Source organism: Pipistrellus kuhlii, unplaced genomic scaffold (genome assembly GCF_014108245.1).
Source record: "Pipistrellus kuhlii isolate mPipKuh1 unplaced genomic scaffold, mPipKuh1.p scaffold_m20_p_64, whole genome shotgun sequence".
Taxonomy (NCBI): Eukaryota; Metazoa; Chordata; class Mammalia; order Chiroptera; family Vespertilionidae; genus Pipistrellus; species Pipistrellus kuhlii.
The window spans coordinates 1326826-1348157 of NW_023425567.1; the positions used below are offsets into that span (position 1 = coordinate 1326826).

Below are 21332 nucleotides of genomic sequence, written 5' to 3' on the forward strand. Positions count from 1 at the left end.
CTCCTGTCTGTGGGAGCATGCCAGAGTCACCGGACAGCCAGGCTACTTAGAGTGTGCAGGCCTTGCTGAGCGTACGCCGGGCGGCCAAGGCCACTCTGAGCATGGGAACCTTAATCAGAATGTGTCCGAGGGACTGCACGCACGTGCACAGCAAGGTCACTACTTGGAAAGAAGCCTCTTTGGTCTCAACTGGAGGCCCCAGTGCACGAAATCCGTGCACAACGGGGTCTCAGCCAAGATGCGCCTTTTCACAGTCCAGGGGCCTCAGGGGACGGCCCCCGACTACATTTTAAAAAAATCACCCTCTGTACTTAATTTTCTTACTAATCCTCCTTTTACACTCCCCTCACCCTCACATTCTGTTTCTTCTTTATATTTAGCTGTTTTTCTGGCCTCGCCCCATTTTAGCATTTTTCTCCGTCCCTGCTTTCTTTCCCTCCCTCCCTTTTGAACCTCGCACAGCCCCTCTCCTCCCTCCCTCCTCCCTGCTTTCCCTTCATTCCCCGTCTGTCTCCTGCTTACTCCTCCCATCCTCCCCTCATCCCATTTTCCCTTGTGAGCCTGACCCTGCCTCCCTCCCTCCTTCCCTGTTATTACCCCCCCACCCCCCACCCCCGCCATGTTCACTGGTTTCTCTTCCAAACCTCCCCCTTCCTCTCTGGGACCTGCTGCCAGCCCCACTGAGCGCACTTTGATATTAAAGCTTCCGTTTTGGGGGGTGTTAACCCCCAGCCCAGGGCCCCCCCCCAACCAGCCTCCCCGCCATCCTCCTCCCATTCCCTGTCCTGGACACCCCAACTGCTAGTCAACAAAGTACAGCCAACACGCCACCAGCCTAACCCTGGCCAGTGTCTTTGGGGTCCAGCCCTCAGGAATGAAGGCAGTCCCCTCCTTAGTGTCCGACTCCCCCCAGCTAAGCTGTGCCTCCCCTCCCCCCCAGCGTGGGGCGCCGCCAGGGAGGATGGCCGAGGCCCATGTGGCCTGGGCGCTGCCAGCGCTCCTGCCCGGGAGGCCTCACAGTCCACCCTCCGCCCCAACAGCCCACACCACCCTCCCCCCCCCCTCTGTGGGCCTGAGCCCACCCCCGGTCCCCACCCCCTTCCTCGTGCAGCCCCGGCTTCCTTCCCTTTTCCATTCCTGTATCTTTTCCTTGTTCTTTTTCTGTATTTCTGTTTCTCCTCCGGCCTGTCTGCATGCAGGCTGGCCCTCCTCCCCTCCCCTTTCTCATCCCTTCCTGTCCCATCCACTCCCAGGCCCCGCAGTGGCCTGAGCAGGGGCAGGACAGTGTGTGATGACATCCCGGACAGTGTGCATGTTCCTGTTATCAGTACAGACAGTATCATCCGTCCACCAGCCAGTGTGCATCAGGGGAGGCTGGGAGAGGTGAGCGAGGCCGCAGCTCCGAGGGGGAGGGGCGTCTGCGGGGGAGCATGCTGCCCCTGGACCTGCACACGCCCCACCCCACCCCCGCACACGCCCCTCCCCCTCCTGCAAACACGCTCCCCCGGCAAACTGGCTCCCTCCCCCGCACGACGCCCCTCCCCTGCACAAACGCCATCCCACCGCCACGCGCCCTCCCCTGCACACCCCTCCCCCCACACCGCCCCCCGCCACACCTCCCCGCCCCCCTCGCACTCGCCCTCCCCCGCACACGCCCCCTCACTGCACACGCCCCTCCCCCCCTGCCACAACGCACTCCCCCGGCACACGACCCATCCCCCTGCACAACGCCCCTCCCCCGCACACACGCTCCCCGCCCCCCTCGCACACGCCCTCCCCCGCACACGCCCCTCCCCCGCACCACGCTCCCCCCTCGCACGCGCCCTCCCCGCACAAGCCCCTCCCCCGCCACACAGCGCTCCCCCTGCACCACGCCCTCCCCCGCACACGCCCCTCCCCCGCACACACGCCCCTCCCCTCCACCCCTCCCCCCGCACCACGCCCCTCCCCCGCGCACACACGCCCCCCCCGGCACAGCCCCTCCCCCCGCACACACGCCCCTCCCCCGCACACACGCCCCTCCCCCCGCACCACACGCTCCCCCCCCCCGCACACACGCCCCTCCCCCGCACACGCCCCTCCCCGCACACGCCCCTCCCCATGCACACGCCCTCCCTGCACCACGCCCCTCCCCCCCGCACACACGCTCCCCCTCCCCCGCACAAGCCCCTCCCCGCACACGCCCCTCCCCCGCACACACGCCCCTCCCCCTGCACACGCCCCCCCCCTGCACACGCCCCTCCCCCGCACACGCCCCTCCCCCTGCACACGCCCCTCCCCTGCACACGCCCCTCCCCCCGCACACACGCTCCCCCCCCCCTCGCACGCGCCCTCCCCCGCGGCGCTCACCGTCCACCGTCCAGGGCAGCGCCCAGCCGTGGGCCGCAGCAGCTCCTGCACGGCCTCCAGCACCGTCTGCAGCTTCTGCTTCTGCCCGATCTCCGACTGCGTGACCTCGGCCACGTTCAGCTTGCAGCCCGCCAGCGTCTCTGCAGGACGGCGGAGGGGGTGTCAGCAGAGCCCAGGGCCGCCGCCTGCTCAGCTCAGCGGCTCTGAGGAGGTCCCTGCCTACGGGTCCGGGTCCGAGGTGGAGCCGTCCCCTGCCACAGCCGGGCTGGGGGCCGGTGAGCCGGGAACCGCTCCTGAGACCGCTGCTGGGGGCGGAGAGGGCCGGGTGCGAGGGCACGGTCTTTGCACATAAAGCGGACCCATGGGTGGAGGCGCGGGGCAGGCACGTTCTCTCCCGGGCCCTCCCTCCCTCCCCCATGAGGACACACAGGCTGGGGTCCCTGAGGTCCCCCATCATAACGGGCTCGGTCCACTCCCTCACGGTGGCTGACACCTCCTGTGCGCCAGGCCCTGTGCTCCGAGCCCCCTCCGTCCCCTGCCCCCCGGGTCCCCACTCCCCGGTCCCCGGGCTGCGGACCAGCGCGCAGCAGCTGCCGGCGGTCTGGAATCTGCGGTGCCTGCCCAGCCGTGGCTGGGAGCTCCGGTGGACGGCCACGGAGGACACACACGTGACCTGAAGCCCGTGGCTGGGAGCTCCGGTGGACGGCCACGGAGGACACACACGTGACCTGAAGCCCACGCCCCGGACGCCGCCTGGGAGCCGCGGGCTCAGCGCTGAGCCCCAAGTCCCCTCCCAGGACGTGTGACCGATGCCACCATGGAAAGACCCCCACGGCCCAGCCTGGGCCGCCCTGTGCCGGGCCCTCTGGGGGATGGGGGGATGGGGGGCCGGGGCCGCCCTGTGCCGGGCCCTCTGGGGGATGGGGGATGGGGGGCCGGGGCCGCCCTGTGCCGGGCCCTCTGGGGGATGGGGGGCTGGGGCTGCCCTGTGCCCTGTGCCGGGCCCTCTGGGGGATGGGGGTGGGGGGCCGGGGCTGCCCTGTGCCGGGCCCTCTGGGGGATGGGGGATGGGGGGCCGGGGCTGCCCTGTGCCGGGCCCTCTGGGGATGGGGGATGGGGGGCCGGGGCTGCCCTGTGCCGGGCCCTCTGGGGGATGGGGGATGCGGGGCCGGGGCTGCCCTGTGCCGGGCCCTCTGGGGGATGGGGGGCCGGGGCTGCCCTGTGTCGGGCCCTCTGGGGGATGGGGGATGGGGGGCCGGGGCTGCCCTGTGCCGGCCCTCTGGGGGGAGCGGGGATGGGGGGCCGGGGCCTGCCCTGTGCCGGGCCCTCTGGGGGATGGGGGATGGGGGGCCGGGGCTGCCCTGTGCCGGGCCCTCTGGGGGATGGGGGATGGGGGGCCGGGGCTGCCCTGTGCCGGCCCTCTGGGGGATGGGGGATGGGGGGCCGGGGCCGCTCTGTGCCGGCCCTCTGGGGGGAGCGGGGATGGGGGGCCGGGGCCGCTCTGTGCCGGCCCTCTGGGGGGAGCGGGGATGGGGGGCCGGGGCTGCCCTGTGCCGGCCCTCTGGGGGGAGCGGGGATGGGGGGCCGGGGCCGCCCTGTGCCGGGCCCTCTGGGGGATGGGGGATGGGGGGCTGGGGCTGCCCTGTGCCCTGTGCCGGGCCCTCTGGGAGATGGGGGATGGGGGGCCGGGGCCACCCTGTGCCGGGCCCTCTGGGGGCTGGGGGGCCAGGGCCGCCCTCCGGACTCACCCAGCAGCTTCTGCAGCACCTGCCCGTCAAACAGGTCCTCCTCCAGCTGCTTCACGATGATCCTGTCCTCCACCAGCACCTCGTTGATCCAGTCGATGAGAACCTGGGGAGGGGAGGGTGAGGCCAGCTCAGCAGCACCCGGACCAGGGCAGCGGTCAGGGCTGCCGCAGGAGACATGAGCTGCTGGACATTGGCCATCAGGATGGCCTCAGCACAGGGCCTCGTCCGGGCGGTGACTCAGGGAGGGGGCCCTCAGCCAACGGAGGGATGGCACCTGCTCACCATGGCGCCAGCTGGGGGTCGGATGAGTCTTTGTGAGCAGCACTGCCCGCGTGCCCCAGGCAGTCCGGGGGGCTAAGATGTCCGTCCCCTCCCTCCCGTCAGATCCGCACCAGGACATACCCGAACACCCGGAGCCTGACCCCAAAGCTGAGAGAAGGGGACCCCAAAGGCTCCCCAAGCTCTGAGCTCCTGCTCTCTCTGCAGCTTCATAGACACAGTCACACCCCATACCCGCTGCTCTGCAGTGAGCCAGCCAGCGTTCCCAGCACCCACACCGCCATCCAATGCCAAATGACCCCCCGAAGGGCATCCTCGTCACCCCGGAAAGAAACCCGGACCTGTCCACAGTCACCCCCCGCCCCCGCCCCCGCCCCCGCCCCCGTGTCTTCCCACCACCGAGCATCTGCCCCGGGCATGGATTTGTCTGTTCTGACGTTTCATCCAATGGAGTCAGGTGACACGTGACCTTCTATGTCCTTTCACTTAGCGTGACGTGTTTGTTTTGTGTCGTTGTTAGTATTGACTTCAGAGAGAGGAAGGGAGGGAGAGAGAAACGTCAATGAGGAGAGTCACTGAGCGGCCGCCTCCTGCGCCCCACACGGGGATCGAGCCCGCCACCCGGGCACTGCCCTGCCTGGCACCGCGGGCGGCCTTCCTGCCCACAGGCCGATGGGCAGCTGGCACCCGCCGGCCGGGCCTGACCTCATCACCCCCGCCGGCCGGGCCTGTCCCCCGTCACCCCCGCCGGCCGGGCCTGTGCCCCGTCCCCCCCGCCGGCCGGGCCTGACCCCGTCACCCCCCGCCGGCCGGGCCTGACCCCGTCACCCCCGCCGGCCAGGCCTGACTCCGTCACCCCCGCCGGCCTGGCCTGTCCCCCGTCACCCCCGCCGGCCAGGCCTGACTCCGTCACCCCCGCCGGCCGGGCCTGTCCCCCGTCACCCACGCCGGCCGGGCCTGTCCCCCGTCACCCCCGCCGGCCGGGCCTGTCCCCGTCACCCCCGCCGGCCGGGCCTGTCCCCCCGTCCCCCCGCCGGCCTGGCCTGTCCCCCGTCACCCCCGCCGGCCGGGCCTGTCCCCGTCACCCCCGCCGGCCGGGCCTGACCCCGTCACCCCCGCCCGCCGGGCCTGTCCCCCGTCACCCCCGCCGGCCGGGCCTGTCCCCCGTCACCCCCGCCGGCCGGGCCTGACCCCGTCACCCCCGCCGGCCGGGCCTGACCCCGTCACCCCCGCCGGCCGGGCCTGTCCCCCGTCACCCCCTCCGGCCGGGCCTGTCCCCCGTCACCCCCGCCCGCCGGGTCTGTCCCCCGTCACCCCCGCCGGCCGTGCCTGTGCCCCGTCACCCCCGCCGGCCGGGCCTGACGCTGTCACCCCCGCCGGCCGGGCCTGTCCTCCGTCACCCCCGCCGGCCGGGCCTGACCCCGTCACCCCCGCCGGCCGGGCCTGACGCTGTCATCCCCACACGCCGGCTCTGCACCCCGTCCTCCTGAGGGGGGGCTAAGATGTCCGTCCCCTCCCTCCCGTCAGTTCACACCCGTGCGTCGCGTTCCGGGTGTGAACACAGGCCTCTGGCGCCCCCATGGGGTCCCCTGGCGGCCGTGTGGCTGGTGCTGCTCTGAAGGCGGTGCGCCCGCGCCTCCCCCGGGCAGCCTTCCGCTCAGGTCCGCTTCCCGGGAGGACGGACGGCGGCACGTCGCCCGCAGAGACCTCCGGCTGCCGGGCCCTCTGCGGAGCCGGGACCCCACCCCCACGCTGCCACGGGGCCGACGCTCCAACAGCACTTCTCCACAAATAACGCGGGCAAAACCAACTGCAGAGCTGCCTGCAGACCGGGGCGCAGTCCTGCAGGGAGACGCTAAAGCCCCATATTCCGTCTGGATCTCGAACCCAGTCAAAGGCCAAACACAAACCACAGCCAGACCAGGAGGAAAACCAGCTCGGCCCGCGGGCTGGGTCACCCAGCTCCGGGAGCCAGCACAGTGCCCGGTGTGCCTGCCGCCCGAGCAGGTGGCCGGTGCTCCCGGCTCACCCCTCCGCATCCCCGCTCCCTGGCCTTTTCCTCGGGGGCGTCCTCATTGCGAGCCACGGACCTGCCGGCGTGGGGCGAGGCCGTATCTTAGCGACGCCCGACGCCCTGGGCGCCTGCTCTGGGCACAGAGTGTGACGAGCTCGCTGAAACCAGAATAAAAAATCACTTTCCCTTTAGTTCCCCCGATGATCGGGGCCGGGCCTGTCTCCCCGCAGCGATGACAGCTACGTTTTAATCTCCGCCAAGCTGCCCGTGGCTGCCGAGTCCTGAGACGGGGTCCGGGCCCGGGGCGGCGCCAGATCGCCTCCCGGCGTCTCCCCCAGCTGACAGCGCCCCCTCTGCCCGGGGGGCGATCCCCACAGCGGCCTGTCTCCCCGCGGACGAGGAGGAGGAAGAGGCCGGACAGCCAGGCGAGGCGGTCCGCTGACCTGGGGAGGAGATGGAAGCCACCCACGGAGCAGCCCACGCCCTGCTCTGCTCTCCGCGATCCCCGACACGCCCCCCCCATCACCGCCCGCCTCCCCTGCCGGCCTGGCGGCTGGAAGGGCCCCTCTCCTCACGGACAGTCCGTCTGAGCAGCATCACCCGTTCTCGGGGGAAAACCGTAAAAACTAAACTGGGGTCCACACCGGTGGGCGGGTCCTCACACTGACATTTCCCGTCTGTTCTTAGGCTGGGCCTGCGTGTCAGCCCTGGGACACAGCCAGGCGGGCCCCGGCAGCGGGCGGGGAGAAACTCACAGAAAGCACTTCGAACGGAACTTTTCTGTCCGTGACACGCGGGCCGACCCAGGGCCCAGCCCGGGAGCGGGCGCGGGTGCGGCTGCCGAGCAGAGCGCCGTCCGCGGCTGTGGCTCTGGAGCCGGCACTGCTGCCGCGGGCTCCAGAGCCCCTCTCCCCGGCCCCCAGGCCCCTCTCCCCGGCCCTCAGGCCCCTCTCCCTGGCCCTCAGGCCCCTCTCCCCGGCCCTCAGGCCCCTCTCCCCGGCCCTCAGGCCCCTCTCCCCGGCCCTCAGGCTCCTCTCCCTGGCCCTCAGGCTCCTCTCCCTGGCCCTCAGGCCCCTCTCCCCGGCCCTCAGGCTCCTCTCCCCGGCCCTCAGGCCCCGTCTCTCTGGCCCTCAGGCCCCGTCTCCCTGGCCCTCAGGCTCCTCTCCCCGGCCCTCAGGCCCCTCTCCCCGGCCCTCAGGCTCCTCTCCCCGGCCCTCAGGCCCCTCTCCCCGGCCCTCAGGCTCCTCTCCCCGGCCCTCAGGCCCGTCTCCCCGGCCCTCAGGCTCCTCTCCCCGGCCCTCAGGCCCCGTCTCTCTGGCCCTCAGGCCCGTCTCCCCGGCCCTCAGGCTCCTCTCCCCGGCCCTCAGGCCCCTCTCCCCGGCCCTCAGGCTCCTCTCCCTGGTCCTCGGGCCCCTCTCCCTGGCCCCCGGGCCCCTCTCCCTGGCCCTCAGGCTCCTCTCCCCGGCCCTCAGGCTCCTCTCCCCGGCCCTCAGGCCCCTCTCCCTGGCCCTCAGGCTCCTCTCCCCGGCCCTCAGGCCCCTCTCCCCGGCCCTCGGGCCCCTCTCCCCGGCCCTCAGGCTCCTCTCCCTGGCCCTCAGGCCCGTCTCCCTGGCCCTCAGGCCCGTCTCCCTGGCCCTCAGGCTCCTCTCCCCGGCCCTCAGGCCCCTCTCCCCGGCCCTCAGGCCCCGTCTCTCTGGCCCTCAGGCCCCGTCTCCCTGGCCCTCAGGCCCCTCTCCCCGGCCCTCAGGCCCCTCTCCCCGGCCCTCAGGCCCCTCTCCCCGGCCCTCAGGCTCCTCTCCCCGGCCCTCAGGCTCCTCTCCCTGGTCCTCAGGCCCCTCTCCCTGGCCCCCGGGCCCCTCTCCCTGGCCCTCGGGCTCCTCTCCCCGGCCCTCAGGCTCCTCTCCCCGGCCCTCAGGCCCCTCTCCCTGGCCCTCAGGCTCCTTTCCCCGGCCCTCAGGCCCCTCTCCCCGGCCCTCAGGCTCCTCTCCCTGGCCCTCAGGCTACTCTCCCTGGCCCTCAGGCCCGTCTCCCTGGCCCTCAGGCCCCTCTCCCTGGCCCACAGGCCCCATCTCCCTGGCCCTCAGGCTCCTCTCTGGTCAGCACTTCCAGTTGCTGTGAAGCTGACCGTCCGCCCAGATCAGGGAGTCCATCGGACGGGTGGGAGCGGGAGCAGCCAGGGGTCACACTCCCGCTGGGGGCGCTGCCTCTGAGCCCCTCCACGCCCGGGCGGCGGCCCTCCCTCCAGCCGCTCCTCTGCCCGGCGCAGAGTGTAAGCCAGCGTTTCAAAGGCCCCCTGAGCCCCGGATGGTTGCTCAGTGGTTAGAGCATTGGCCTGAGGACTGAAGGGTGGTGGGTTCCGTTCCGGTCAAGGGCGCGTCCCTCGGTTGCAGGCTCCATCCCCAGCCCCAGTCGGGGCAGGTGTGGGAGGCAACCAATCAATGTGTCTCTCTGTCTCTCCCCTCCCTCCACTCTCTCTAAGAATCAACGGAATTAACCAAAAAAATGTTTTTAAAGGAAAGGCACCAGTGAAGGGGGCACCGGGGGGTGTCCACGCTGTGACCGTGACCTTGACCCCGTCCTCCTTTCAGCCTCCTCGCCTCCCAGCCTCCTGAGCGCAGCATCAAGCCCCTCCCCAGCCCCCGGGTTGGCTCCTTTCCCTCCTCACCTTGACCAGCTCCTTGAACTTGGGGTCATCCTTGGAGGTGGGGTCGATCATCGTGCGCTCCTCATTCTCCTCTGCAGGGACAAAGGGCAGGGGCAGGGGTAGGGGCAGGAGCAGTGGCAGGGTCAGGGTCAGGGTCAGGGTCAGGGGCAGAGTCAGGGGCAGGGGCAGAGGCAGGGGCAGGGTCAGGGGCAGGGTCAGGGTCAGGGTCAGGGTCAGGGTCAAGGGCAGGGGCAGGGTCAAGGGCAGGGGCAGGGGCAGGGGCAGGGGCAGGGGCAGGGCCTGGGCAGAGGCAGGCTGGAGGCATCATTGACCAGACAACAGCCCAGCACACGCTAAGGCGACTCCACTTCCTGCCCCTGCTGGTCCCAGCTTCTCAGCCAGGACGGACCGTGTCCCCGCGGGAGGGGGAGGGGTGCTGCTGGCATCTGCTGGGCAGAAGCCGGGGGCCTGACCCAGGACGACCCCACACCACGGGCTTAGCCGGTGCCGGCTGGCATGTGCCGGCTTAGCCAGTGCCGGCCAGCGTGGTGCCGGGCGGAGAGGCTGACCTGACACCCCCTCGGACGGGCCCCCAGGAGCACCCGCCAGGGTAGCAGCCAGCCGGCCCGGGACCCTGAGCAGCTGGACCACAGGAGCTGCACTCTGCCGGAGGAGGGAGGAGCCGGGGCCCCGGGCCCAGGGAGCCGGCCAGGCCTGGCCGGGGCGGCCGCCAGCGCGCTGGCCTTGCCCGGAGCCCTCGCTGGCCGCCGTGATGCGGGAACCACAGCGGCCGCCGCCGGGACTCCCCCGTGAGCAGGGCTTTGGGAACAGACGGAATGTTCCGCCGCTGCCTTCCGAGCCAGCGGGGCCCACAGCACGCTGTAAGGCCGTGGTCGGCAAACTGCGGCTCTTTGGCCCCTCGAGGGTGGCTCTTCCACAAAAAAACACGGCCCGGGGGACTCTACTTTGAAGATGTAAAAAACATGGCTCTCTAAAGAAATGCCAATCGTTGGGCTGTTGCTAGTTGGCTCTGTGGACTCCTGAGTTTGCCGACCACTGAGGGGGGTTGGTGCAGGCCGCCCCCTCATCAGGGCCGACCAGGGTGGCCCTGGAGCTGAGTACGCCTGGAGTCCCACCCGAAGGCCCGGGCGGGGCAGCCAGCCTTCAGGGGTGGGAGGGGGGGTGTACTCGTGTGTCTGATGTTCTGATGCTGCACTTTGGGGCCTGAGGACCTGAGGGAGGGCCCCTCCCAGGGTCCGCTCATCCCACGCCAACCACGGCCCGCGAGGGCCTTTCCCACGCAGCCTGGCGGAGCCAGCACCCCCATCCCGGGCTCCCACATGCCCAGCGACACCCACTTTCTGCATCTTCACCCAGGGCCGCTCCCGTCCCTCTGGCACCTTCCTCCAAAGGCCTCGCACTCAGAGCCAGCCTCCCATGTGCGCCCGGTGCCGTATGAACAGGAGGCCGCCACCCAGCGTCCCCGCCCCCAGGCCTGGGCCAGGCCGGGGCCTCGGCCGGCGCTCAGTGGGGTCAGGGCACAGCGGGGTCGGCGCACAGCGGGGTCAGCGCACAGCGGGGTCAGGGCACAGGGGGGTCGGGGCACAGCGGGGTCAGGGCACAGCGGGGTCGGGGCACAGCGGGGTCAGGGCACAGCGGGGTCGGGGCACAGCGGGGTCGGCGCACAGCGGGGTCGGGGCACAGCGGGGTCGGGGCACAGCGGGGTCGGGGCACAGCGGGGTCGGCGCACAGCGGGGTCGGGGCACAGCGGGGTCGGGGCACAGCGGGGTCGGCGCACAGCGGGGTCGGGGCACAGCGGGGTCGGCGCACAGCGGGGTCGGGGCACAGCGGGGTCGGGGCGCAGCGGGGTCGGGGCACAGCGGGGTCAGGGCGCAGCGGGGTCGGGGCACAGCGGGGTCGGGGCGCAGCGGGGTCGGGGCACAGCGGGGTCGGCGCACAGCGGGGTCGGGGCACAGCGGGGTCGGGGCACAGCGGGGTCGGGGCACAGCGGGGTCGGCGCACAGCGGGGTCGGGGCACAGCGGGGTCGGGGCACAGCGGGGTCGGCGCACAGCGGGGTCGGGGCACAGCGGGGTCGGGGCACAGCGGGGTCGGGGCACAGCGGGGTCGGGGCACAGCGGGGTCGGCGCACAGCGGGGTCGGGGCACAGCGGGGTCGGGGCACAGCGGGGTCGGGGCACAGCGGGGTCAGGGCGCAGCGGGGTCGGGGCACAGCGGGGTCAGGGCGCAGCGGGGTCGGGGCACAGCGGGGTCGGGGCACAGCGGGGTCGGCGCACAGCGGGGTCGGGGCACAGCGGGGTCGGGGCACAGCGGGGTCGGGGCACAGCGGGGTCGGGGCACAGCGGGGTCGGGGCACAGCGGGGTCGGCGCACAGCGGGGTCGGGGCACAGCGGGGTCGGGCACAGCGGGGTCGGCGCACAGCGGGGGCGGGGCACAGCGGGGTCGGGGCACAGCAGGGTCGGCGCACAGAGGGGTCGGGGCACAGAGGGGTCAGGGGTCGCCAGCCCACCGTACCTAGCAGGGTGTCCTCAGGGTGCAGGTCCGCCAAGGAAGGCGCCAGGGGCGAGTTGATGGCATTCTTGCCTTCTTCCTGCAGGTCGCTCACTGCGGGGGAGAGAGACACCGTTAGTGCGTGGAGACACGGGCACCGCGGCCTCGGCATGGCCGGGGACAGGGCGGCCCCCGCGCTGGGGGGACAGGGCGGCCCCCGCACTGAGGGGACAGGGCGGCCCCCGCGCTGGGGGGACAGGGCGGCCCCCGCGCTGGGGGGACAGGGCGGCCCCCGCGCTGGGGGGACAGGGCGGCCCCCGCGCTGGGGGGACAGGGCGGCCCCCGCGCTGGGAGGACAGGGCGGCCCCCGCGCTGGGGGGACAGGGCGGCCCCCGCGCTGGGGGGACAGGGCGGCCCCCGCGCTGGGAGGACAGGGCGGCCCCCGCGCTGGGGGGACAGGGCGGCCCCCGCACTGAGGGGACAGGGCGGCCCCCGTGCTGGGGGACAGGGCGGCCCCCGCGCTGGAGGGACAGGGCGGCCCCCGCGCTGGGGGTACAGGGCGGCCCCCGTGCTGGGGGGACAGGGCGGCCCCCGCGCTGGAGGGACAGGGCGGCCCCCGCGCTGGGGGTACAGGGCGGCCCCCGTGCTGGGGGGACAGGGCGGCCCCCGGGCTGGGGGGCCAGGGCGGCCCCCGCGCTGGGGGACAGGGCGGCCCCCGTGCTGGGGGGACAGGGCGGCCTCGGCACCGGCCAGGGGCAGAGGGAGCACAGCCCGGCTCCCAGGCCCGTAGCAAACACTCGTCATGCTCGTCGCCCAGACAAAGTCTGCGGGAAACTGACCTGAAGCGAGAACATGTTCTGCAGCTCCCCCCGCCCAATACCCGCTCCCCCCAGCCACCGCCACGGCCCTGCTCGGAGGAAGCCCTGACTCAGTCACAGAAGCTCCTGGAGGCTCCGTGGTGCCCGGCTCTGGTGGACGAGCGTGGTCACAGCCTCAGGGCCGAGACGGCAAGGCTCCGGGCGCGGGGGGCTGTGGGCGCGGGGGGCTCCGGGCACGGGGAGCTGTGGGCGCGGGGGGCTCCGGGCGCGGGGGGCTCCGGGTGCGGGGGGCTGTGGGCGCGGGGGGCTCCGGGCGCGGGGAGCTGTGGGCGCGGGGGGCTCCGGGCGCGGGGGGCTCCGGGCGCGGGGGGCTGTGGGCGCGGGGGGCTGTGGGCGGGGGGGGGGGCTCCGGGGGCGGGGAGCTGTGGGCGCGGGGGGCTCCGGGCGCGGGGGGCTGTGGGCGCGGGGGGCTGTGGGCGCGGGGGGGGCTGTGGGCGCGGGGGCTGTGGGCGCGGGGGGCTGTGGGCGCGGGGGGGGGCTGTGGGCGCGGGGGGGGGCTGTGGGCGCGGGGGGCTGTGGGCGCGGGGGCTGTGGGCGCGGGGGGGGCTGTGGGCGCGGGGGGCTGTGGGCGCGGGGGCTGTGGGCGCGGGGGGCTGTGGGCGCGGGGGCTCCGGGTGCCGGGGGCTGTGGGTGCAGGTGAGCGTCAGTGTGAGCCCATCGCTCCCCCAGAAGGTCTTCCCCTGCGGGAAGGGGTGGGGGGGGGCAGGGAGGGGGGCGGGAAGGCGTGGGGAGGGCAGGGAGGGGGGCGGGAAGGGGTGGGGGGGGAAGGAGGGGGGCGGGAAGGCGTGGGGAGGGGGGGGGGGGGAGAGAAAGTGCTTCCGGCTGGAGAGGGAGCGGTTCTGACGGGGAAAGGGGTCACAGGAAGCAGCAGTCTGCCCGGCCAGCCGTGAACATCAGAGGTCACACTGAGCAGGCCAGGCCTCATCGGGGAGAAATGCTCTGGGCCGCCCAGGCTCCGGGCCAGCGGCACGGCCAAGCGGCTTGTTACGCATCCAGCCCTGAGGTTCACCGGGACCCGAGCCAGGAGAAGGCGTCCCCGCAGACCCAGGGCCAGCCGCCAGCCAGCTGTCTGCGCCAGGGCTGTGGTCAGAGCCCGGGTCCCAATCTCACTCTGCCACCTGCCAGGGAGTGGCCGGGAGCAAGGCCGCTCCCCTGCTAAGTCCCAGCCCCAGTCTGTAACGCGGGAGGGCACAGTGCCCAGCTTCGGGGGCACCGAGGGCTGTGAGCCTGGGAGCACTCTGCCCGGCCGGGGGCGGCTGTGAGGGCGGCGAGGGCACACAGGCCTGGGAAGGGGCTGCAAACCGGGGGATGAGGATGAAGAGGACGGTCCTCACCCCGGGGAGAACCACGGAGGGCTTCCTGGAGGAGGCAGCCTGGAAGATGCCGAGAATCCGGAGAAGGGACGTGGGACTCTGTGCAGCACTCGGGTGCCTGTCAGAGCTGGACTCCCCGGCCGCGCAGATGCGGAGCCAGCCCGGCTTCTCTGGGGAGCCCCCGGGGAGGAGCCTCCCGCCAAAACCTGATGACCGTCTTCTGAGGTCAGGCCAGCAGCCGGAAGGAGGGGCCCCCGAGCCCCGGTTCTCCCCGCGGCCCCTCACTGCCCGCCGGGCGGCTCTCCATGCGTCCAGGAACGCCTGGGTCTGACCGGCCCCGTCCACACGCCAAACGGCAGCGCTTCAAAGGCGGAGGCCCAGCGCCCTGAGTCACGGACGAGGCCGGCGCCTGCGGGCTGCCCAGCGGCGTGGGCGTCAGCGGGGCCGGCTCTGCGCTGGGCTGGGGGCCATCGCAGTGTCTGCGCCTGGTCTGCCACGAAGGCCCGGTACCCAGCCCAGCGCGCGGAGAGCGGGGCCCACGCATTGCCAGAACCCCCTCCCGCTGGGCCGCACGGTGGGCTCGGGGCTGGGGATGCCCGGGGGTCAGAGGGGAGGGCAGGGCAGGAGAGAGCCAGGGAGAGCATTCCACAGGCCCAGTGCCCGCCTGGAACGGCCACTCCTCCTGCGGGCCCGGGGGCCGGCCGCGTCACCAGATCTTAGGAGTTTTCAAATAAAGCTGGGAGTTTGGAGCTTCGTGTGGAACCTCCTAACTGGTAAATGTGAGCACATAATTCAAGTTCTGTGGACCTGCTAGCATTTCCTGAGCACCTACTACGCGCCAGACACCCTCCCTACTGTCCATCCACCTCACTCCTAACCACGCTCGCGCACACACACACACACACACACACACTCACACACACTCACACACACTCTCCGCCGGGTCACAAAGCCTCTCCCAAATGGTGAGTCTCTGAGGGAGCGGCTGGCACCTGGGAGAGGGGACGGCGTCTGAACCTGGCTCTACCTCATCTTGCATGTCACTATCCCCAGTTCAGCCTTACCCAACCTCGAGCCTCAGCTCGCTGGCCCCCTCCTCCAGGCAGCCCTCCTGGTGCTCCACCCCCACCCCCAGACGCCTTTCTGCCCAGCTGAGGCCACACAGCCCTGTCACCATCGCTCTCCCGGACCCCCTGCCCACACCGTGCGAACAGTTCCTACACACAGTGGGTCTCTCCGCGCAGGAGCAGCGGGGCGAAGGGCTAGAACCCGGAGCCAGTCTGCGGGGCTCGGGTGGCGGCTCGGCCACTGGCGGGCGGGGTGATGCCCAGGCACCCGGGGCTCTGTGCCTCCGTTTCCACGGAAAGAGACCGGCTGGCGGGCAGCAGCCGGTGGCACACGCTGGCCCTCGGCGTCTGCGGAGGAGACGGATACCTGTGTGTCTCCAGATCTCTCTCCATCCCCCACCCACAGCCTGGCCAGGCTGGCACAGCTCCTCTCCCTCCGGCTGGGATTCAGCCTCATAAAACGGAAGAAAGAGGCTCAGGAACCCGGAAACCTGGCCCCCAAAAGCGTCCCGCAGAGCCGCCCGGCACCGGGCCTGGCGGGAGGCTCCGGCTCTGAGCCGTGTTTAATCTCTTCCTTTGTGGCTTTCCCTTCGTGTATTTATACCCGCTCCCTCCAAAGGGCGCTTTTAGGATCGCTCTTTGTTCTCCTTCCTCTGACGCTATGGAAAGCGGCCGGCTCCGGACCAGACTGCGGGGGACACAGCCATCGGGGGGCACCGCGGCCTGGCTCCAGGGCACCGGGCAGCAAGGGGGGCATGACACACCCAGAAAGCAGGGCGCAGGGAGCTGGCGGGGGCCAGCGAGAATGAAGAGGCCGGAGCGGTGAGGCTCCGGGTGCTGACATTTTCCCGGTGACATTTCCACATGGCGGGCCCTCTGTCCCCAGCGGGCTGTGTCCCGCACTCGGCGTCCTGGTTTTCGCGGGGAGAGGGTTCCGAGGCCCGGCTGGACCGGGACCGCAGAGAACACGCCGGCAAACGCGGCTCCCGCCGCCCCTGCGGGAGCCGGCCACGCAGGGCCCAGCCTCCAGACAGACCGCTCTGTCACCGCGCCGCCCCCGGGCTCACGGCTCAGAGTGGTCAGCGACAGGAGGGCCAGCACGTGGGGCCCTCCTCCGCCCCCGCCCGCCCCCGTCCAGGTCCCACAAGAGCTCGCACTGAAAGTCTGGCCAGCCTCAGCCAGCCTGGGAGCCTCAGCCAGCCTGGGAGCCTCAGCCTGCAGGTCTGAAAGGCCTCAGCTGCAGGCCAGCCGGGCACCACGCCGGAGGCCGGGGACTCGGGGGGAGGCCCCTCTGCAAGGAGGGTCCCTCGCCGGACGGCTGCCCGTGGGCCGGGCACTCAGCACTGGGCCGCAGCCAGGCACAGAGCGTCCGGCGTCCAGGAGGCTGAAGCGCAGATGCAGAAGGCGGAGCTCAGAAGCCTCCAAGACCAGCCTCGGCCGGAGCCTCGGCCCTCCCTGCCCTCCGCCCAGGAGCGCGGGAGGTGAGAGCCACGGAGGAGCGGTCTGCGGGGAGAACGGATGAAAGACCGAGCGGACGCTCGGTGTCGGCGTTTCCGCGTGAACCCGGCGTGCGGAACCCGGGACAGGGGGGCCTGCATCGTGACGGACCCGGTCCCAGGTGCTCGGACGGAAAGCAGTGGGTCAGCTTATCACATCGCCTCCGAGCGCAGTGAGGGGCTCGGGCCGGAACGGCGGTCGGAGCCGAGGAAGCCGGGCGGGCGGCTGTGCTGGCCTCACCGGTCCGGGCTCAGGTCCGTCTTCCGTCCACCTCCCTCCCCCCGCCAGGCCTCAGGGCTTCCTCAGTTCCCTCCTCTGCCCACAGCCTGCCCATGCGCCTCCGCCTCCCCGGAGTCCACACTCCTCCCCGGGGCACCCCCCACCCCCTCCACTGAGAGCTCAGACGCGCCCCTGCCTGGAGCACCATGTCCAGGGGCTGCCCTGCTCGCGGCAAAGCCCCCACAGCCTGTGGGAGGGTCTGCTCTCCCCACACCCGTCCGGGTCCCCGTGCCGCCCTGGAGAAGGGCCTTGGGGTCCGTCTCAGAACTGACACACCTTGTAGGTCTCCCTGCTGCGAGGGGAGAGGTGGAGGGAGAGGAGGGTACAAGCAGACCTGATCCAGGTTGTCATGACAACTAACTTATAAGATGGTGTGCGCGGAGAGGCAGCCAGCCAGGCAGTGCACGTGGTCTCCCCCCCCCCCCCCCCCCCGTGCTGCTGTCGGCACCTGAGTGGGTGCCGGGCGGGCTCAGCATGCACAGCCCTCGGTGATGAGCTGGCCACAGGGCTGCAGGCCCGGCCCCGAGCCCACACGCGACCCGACTCCAGAGCTGGGACCCAGGGGCTGAGCTGCTGATTACAGACGCCGAGAAGCGAGGCCGATCCCGTCACCGAGCCCCGGAGGAGGCCCTGCGAACGTGTGCTTGGCCGGGACGGGACAGAACGGCCGCTCCGGAAGCCCGTTATCTGCCAGCACCGAGGCGTGGCTCGGCCACCGTCAGACACCGGTCGCCAGGTCAGCAGCCACAAAGCACCCAGACACTGCCGTGCCCACTGCCCCGCACACCGGGCGTCTCGTCGGGAGATCCCGAGGGTGCTGCATGCTGAGCCCGCCTGGCAACCGTGCAGGTGTCGCCGGACCAGCCGCGCACGCCGCTGAGTGACCTCGGAGCTCCGTCTCACAGAGCAGACGGCAGCTGGCGGCGCCAGCAGCACAGCCGGACCCGCACAACGCCGGACGGGACCTCCCGCCGGCAGCACAGAGCCGGCCAGCCGCCAGCCAGGGACGGGTGCGGGCAGGCGGGCACCGGGCACCGGGGGGAGGCTCGGCGTGCGGGGCCCCGGAGTCCGGGACATTGAGACGCAGGTGCAGCCGGAGGCCCGGCAGGCACAGTCAGGCCCTGTGCCCATCCGGGCTTCCCCAGGGACCGCGAGGGCCGCCGACCTCTCCTGCGGATTCTTCCGGGTCTCGGGGGCCCGTGTCCCATGACCCCGCCCCTCTGATGGGCGGCTGGACCCGTATCCCCAACGCCAGCCTCCCCGGCCCCCAACAGGGCCGTCCCGTTTGCCCCCATTTCCTGGCCCCCCCTCCCTGCCACCTCTTCACTCAAATGCCAGGAGCACTCCGTCCCGCCCACGCCAGGCCGACCTGACGGCACGGCCTTTGGGGCGTCCGGCTCCCTGGGTTCGGGAGACGGAGGTTTGTCCTATTTCCATCCAGCGATGGTGCCGGTGCTGAGTGCGTGAAACCGCTCTCGGCTGCAGCCTTCGTCCGCCATGAATCGATGATCAGTGACAGAGCCCAGAGGAGGCGGGGGGGGGGGGGGGCAGAGGGAACTCAGACTTATCCGGAAAGCCCAGCGGCGGGCTGTGGGCCCGCGGATCGAGGCGGCCAATCGTGTCGCCCCCGCAGGGAAGCCCCGGGCTCAGGCGCTGCGAGGACCTGCTTAGCAGCGGAGAGAACAGCCCGGAGGAGCGCGGCCGGCAGGCCCTGTGCGTGAGCTCGTATTAATTACTCTGATCAGCATGTCCCGCGGCCCCGGGGAAGCCCGCAGTGCGCTCTGCCGAGAAAATAAGAGAATTAAATCATTAAGACGTTAAAGCGCGGCTGAGCGTGCACCTGCAGCAGAATCACTGCAGCGGGAGGAACCCCGGGAGGAGCTCGCAGAAAACGCCCCGACGGCGCCCTCTAGTGGCCCGGCGCCAGCGGTACAAGCCAGAGAGACAGCCAGCAAGGGCCATCTCCACGGCCGAGGGGCACCTTCAAAGACGGGGGCTTCGGGGCGGCCCTGGTGCGGGTGCTCCGTGCCCACCTGAGATGCCCAGGGGGCCTGATGGCGTCCCCGGGGCCCGGGCGCAGACAGATCCTGAGCGGGTGCAGCGCTCGAGGCGGGGACGGCAAAGACCCCTGCCCACAGCCCCCGGGTTCCTGGCGGACGCCCCGGGGGAGCGGCCGGAGACACAGGCCCATGGAGAGTCCCTCCTGCCACCCACACTCAGTTCCCATGGCGCCCGGCTGGTCCGTCTGCTCTGAGCGCGCTCCGTGAGGAGTGTGTGTGTGTGTGTGTGTGTGTCTGTGCTGCCGGATCCCTGCCCTTGGGGGCACCCTGAGCTCATGGGAAATGCTCCGGGCCCTGCCATTCCTTCCTGGCGCTTGTTTTCGGAGCCCCCAGGAGCCATTGCCTGCCCCTGTGCCAGGGTCCCCGTGGCCGCTGGAGGATGCCCGGCCCCCGAGGATCCACGCCCGAGAGGCCGTGGCCGTGGGGTTAAGGGCAGGACCTCGCGGTGCCCACGTCACCGGGGCCTTTACTCCGTGGGCGCAGGCGGGTCAGTGTGAGGAGGCCACGCGGGGCGAGAGCACAGGGCGGGAGGCGCCAACTGCGGCTCTGACGGCTGTTTAAAAGAGCGGCAGGGGGTTGCCTCAGAGCCTGGATATGTGTGCACGCGTGTGCACGCGTGTGCACGTGTGTGCATGTGTGTGTTCCAGGGAGACCTCGACGCCAGGTCCCAGGGCCTAGGAGGAAAGGGGAAAGGTCACGGTGGCAGGGGGGTCATCTCTTCCCCGCCCTCCCTCTCCGGGGGGGGGGTCCTGAGGGCGCCGTCCACGGAGGCGGCTCCTCCGAGCTCAGAGCTCCTGGGGACAGCCCGCCTGGGGGACACGGGGGACACGGGGGGACACGGGGGGACACGGGGGGACATGGGGGGACACGGGGGACACAGGGGGACAGCCCGCCCTGGGGGACATGGGGGACACGGGGGGACACAGGGGACACGGGGGGACACGGGGGGACACGGGGGGACACGGGGGACATGGGGGGACACGGGGGACACGGGCGGGCCCCGACACACTCAGGTTGCCACACGAGGAGGCAGGCGCTGCTGCTGGCATCTCATGTAGAGACCAAGACGGCCAACACGCTGCAGTGCCCAGGTCACCCGGCTCAGAGGGGCCCCCACAGCGCCCAGGTCACCCGGCTCAGAGGGGCCCCCACAGCGCCCAGGTCACCCCGGCTCAGAGGGGGACCCACAGCGCCCAGGACGCCCGGCTCAGAGGGGGACCCACAGCGCCCAGGTCACCCCGGCTCAGAGGGGCCCCCACAGCGCCCAGGTCACCCCGGCTCAGAGGGGCCCCCACAGCGCCCAGGTCACCCCGGCTCAGAGGGGGACCCCACAGCGCCCAGGTCACCCGGCTCAGAGGGGCCCCCACAGCGCCCAGGTCACCCCGGCTCAGAGGGGGACCCACAGCGCCCAGGACGCCCGGCTCAGAGGGGGACCCACAGCGCCCAGGTCACCCCGGCCCAGAGGGGCCCCCACAGCGCCCAGGACGCCCGGCTCAGAGGGGGACCTACAGCGCCCAGGTCACCCGGCTCAGAGGGGCCCCCACAGCGCCCAGGTCACCCCGGCTCAGAGGGGTCCCCACAGCGCCCAGGTCACCCCGGCTCAAAGGGGCCCCCACAGCGCCCAGGTCACCCCGGCTCAGAGGGGGACCCACAGCGCCCAGGTCACCCGGCTCAGAGGGGGACCCACAGCGCCCAGGACGCCCGGCTCAGAGGGGCGGTTGTTTGAAATACAAACCATAGCGAAGTGTGCCGACCTCCGGGCAGGAAGGCCACCGGGACTCGGAGGGGCGACCGGGAAGGGCCCTCTGGGAGATGAGAGAGGCCAGTCCCCTAACGGTGAGGCCTCTCTGACCAGCAGAGGCCCCGGTGCAGCTGCCGCCCCCACCGCCGCCGTGAGCAAGTGGACAGAGGCGCCTGTGGCCTGGGCTCGAATTGGGGTCCGCGGGCGGCAGCTGTCAGCGGCACAGGGTGCGGCTCACACCCGGCTGGTCCGGCCCCGCCTGCCTGTCCAGCTGTCACCGGTGCCCAGAGTGCTCACCCTGCCAGCACAGCCAGCGGTGGGAGGCCAGGGCGGCCGACAGGTGGCCGAGCTCGCAGCCCCTGAGCGAGGGCCAGGCGGGTGGATCCCGGCCCCCATGAAGGAAGGGGTTCGGGGAGGGCTCTGGCCGTCACTCACATCTTCTCCCTTCCCCCCTCCCCTCCCCTCGGCCGGGCTGTGTGGGGGCTGAGGTCTGGCCAGCACCCAGCACCCAGCGTGTGATGAGGGATGGCCTGGGCGCAGCCGCAGTCACTGCCTGGGTGCCCGCCTCGTGCCCACACGGAGCAGAAGAGGGGGGCAGCGCAGTCCGAGCTGCCCCACCCGCGGGCTCCCTGGGGTGGGAGGGGCGGGGCAGCAGGCAGGCCTCACTCTAGGTCTGCGGGCGCGAAGGGTGCCATTCCCACAAGTCTCCCGCCGAGGAATGCGGGGGCAGCGGAGGGTGCTGGGGAGCGGAGGGTGCTGGGTGGGGAGGGTGCTGGGGAGCGGAGGGTGCTGGGCAGCGGAGGGTGCTGGGCAGCGGAGGGTGCTGGGGAGCGGAGGGTGCTGGGGAGCGGAGGGTGCTGGGCAGCGGAGGGTGCTGGGGGAGTGGAGAGGTGGGAGGGGAGCGGAGGGGCACTGGTGCAGCAGGTAAAGGGGTGTCTCTGCAGGACTTCTCAGC

General features: G+C 72.0%; 1 protein-coding gene across 1 annotated transcript in view; it reads right to left on the minus strand.

Annotated features, from left to right (window-relative positions):
• Positions 1-26: 26 nt before the first annotated feature.
• Positions 27-21332, minus strand: part of LOC118708792 (beta-parvin) — a 38170-nt gene continuing 16864 nt past the window's right edge. Inside the window, exons 2-6 of the mRNA XM_036420247.2 lie at positions 11567-11656; positions 9056-9126; positions 4098-4200; positions 2350-2489; positions 27-95 (exon numbers count right to left, since the gene is read on the minus strand). Of these exons, the coding sequence (XP_036276140.1) occupies positions 27-95; positions 2350-2489; positions 4098-4200; positions 9056-9126; positions 11567-11656 (473 nt within the window). The remainder of the gene's footprint in view (positions 96-2349; positions 2490-4097; positions 4201-9055; positions 9127-11566; positions 11657-21332) is intronic.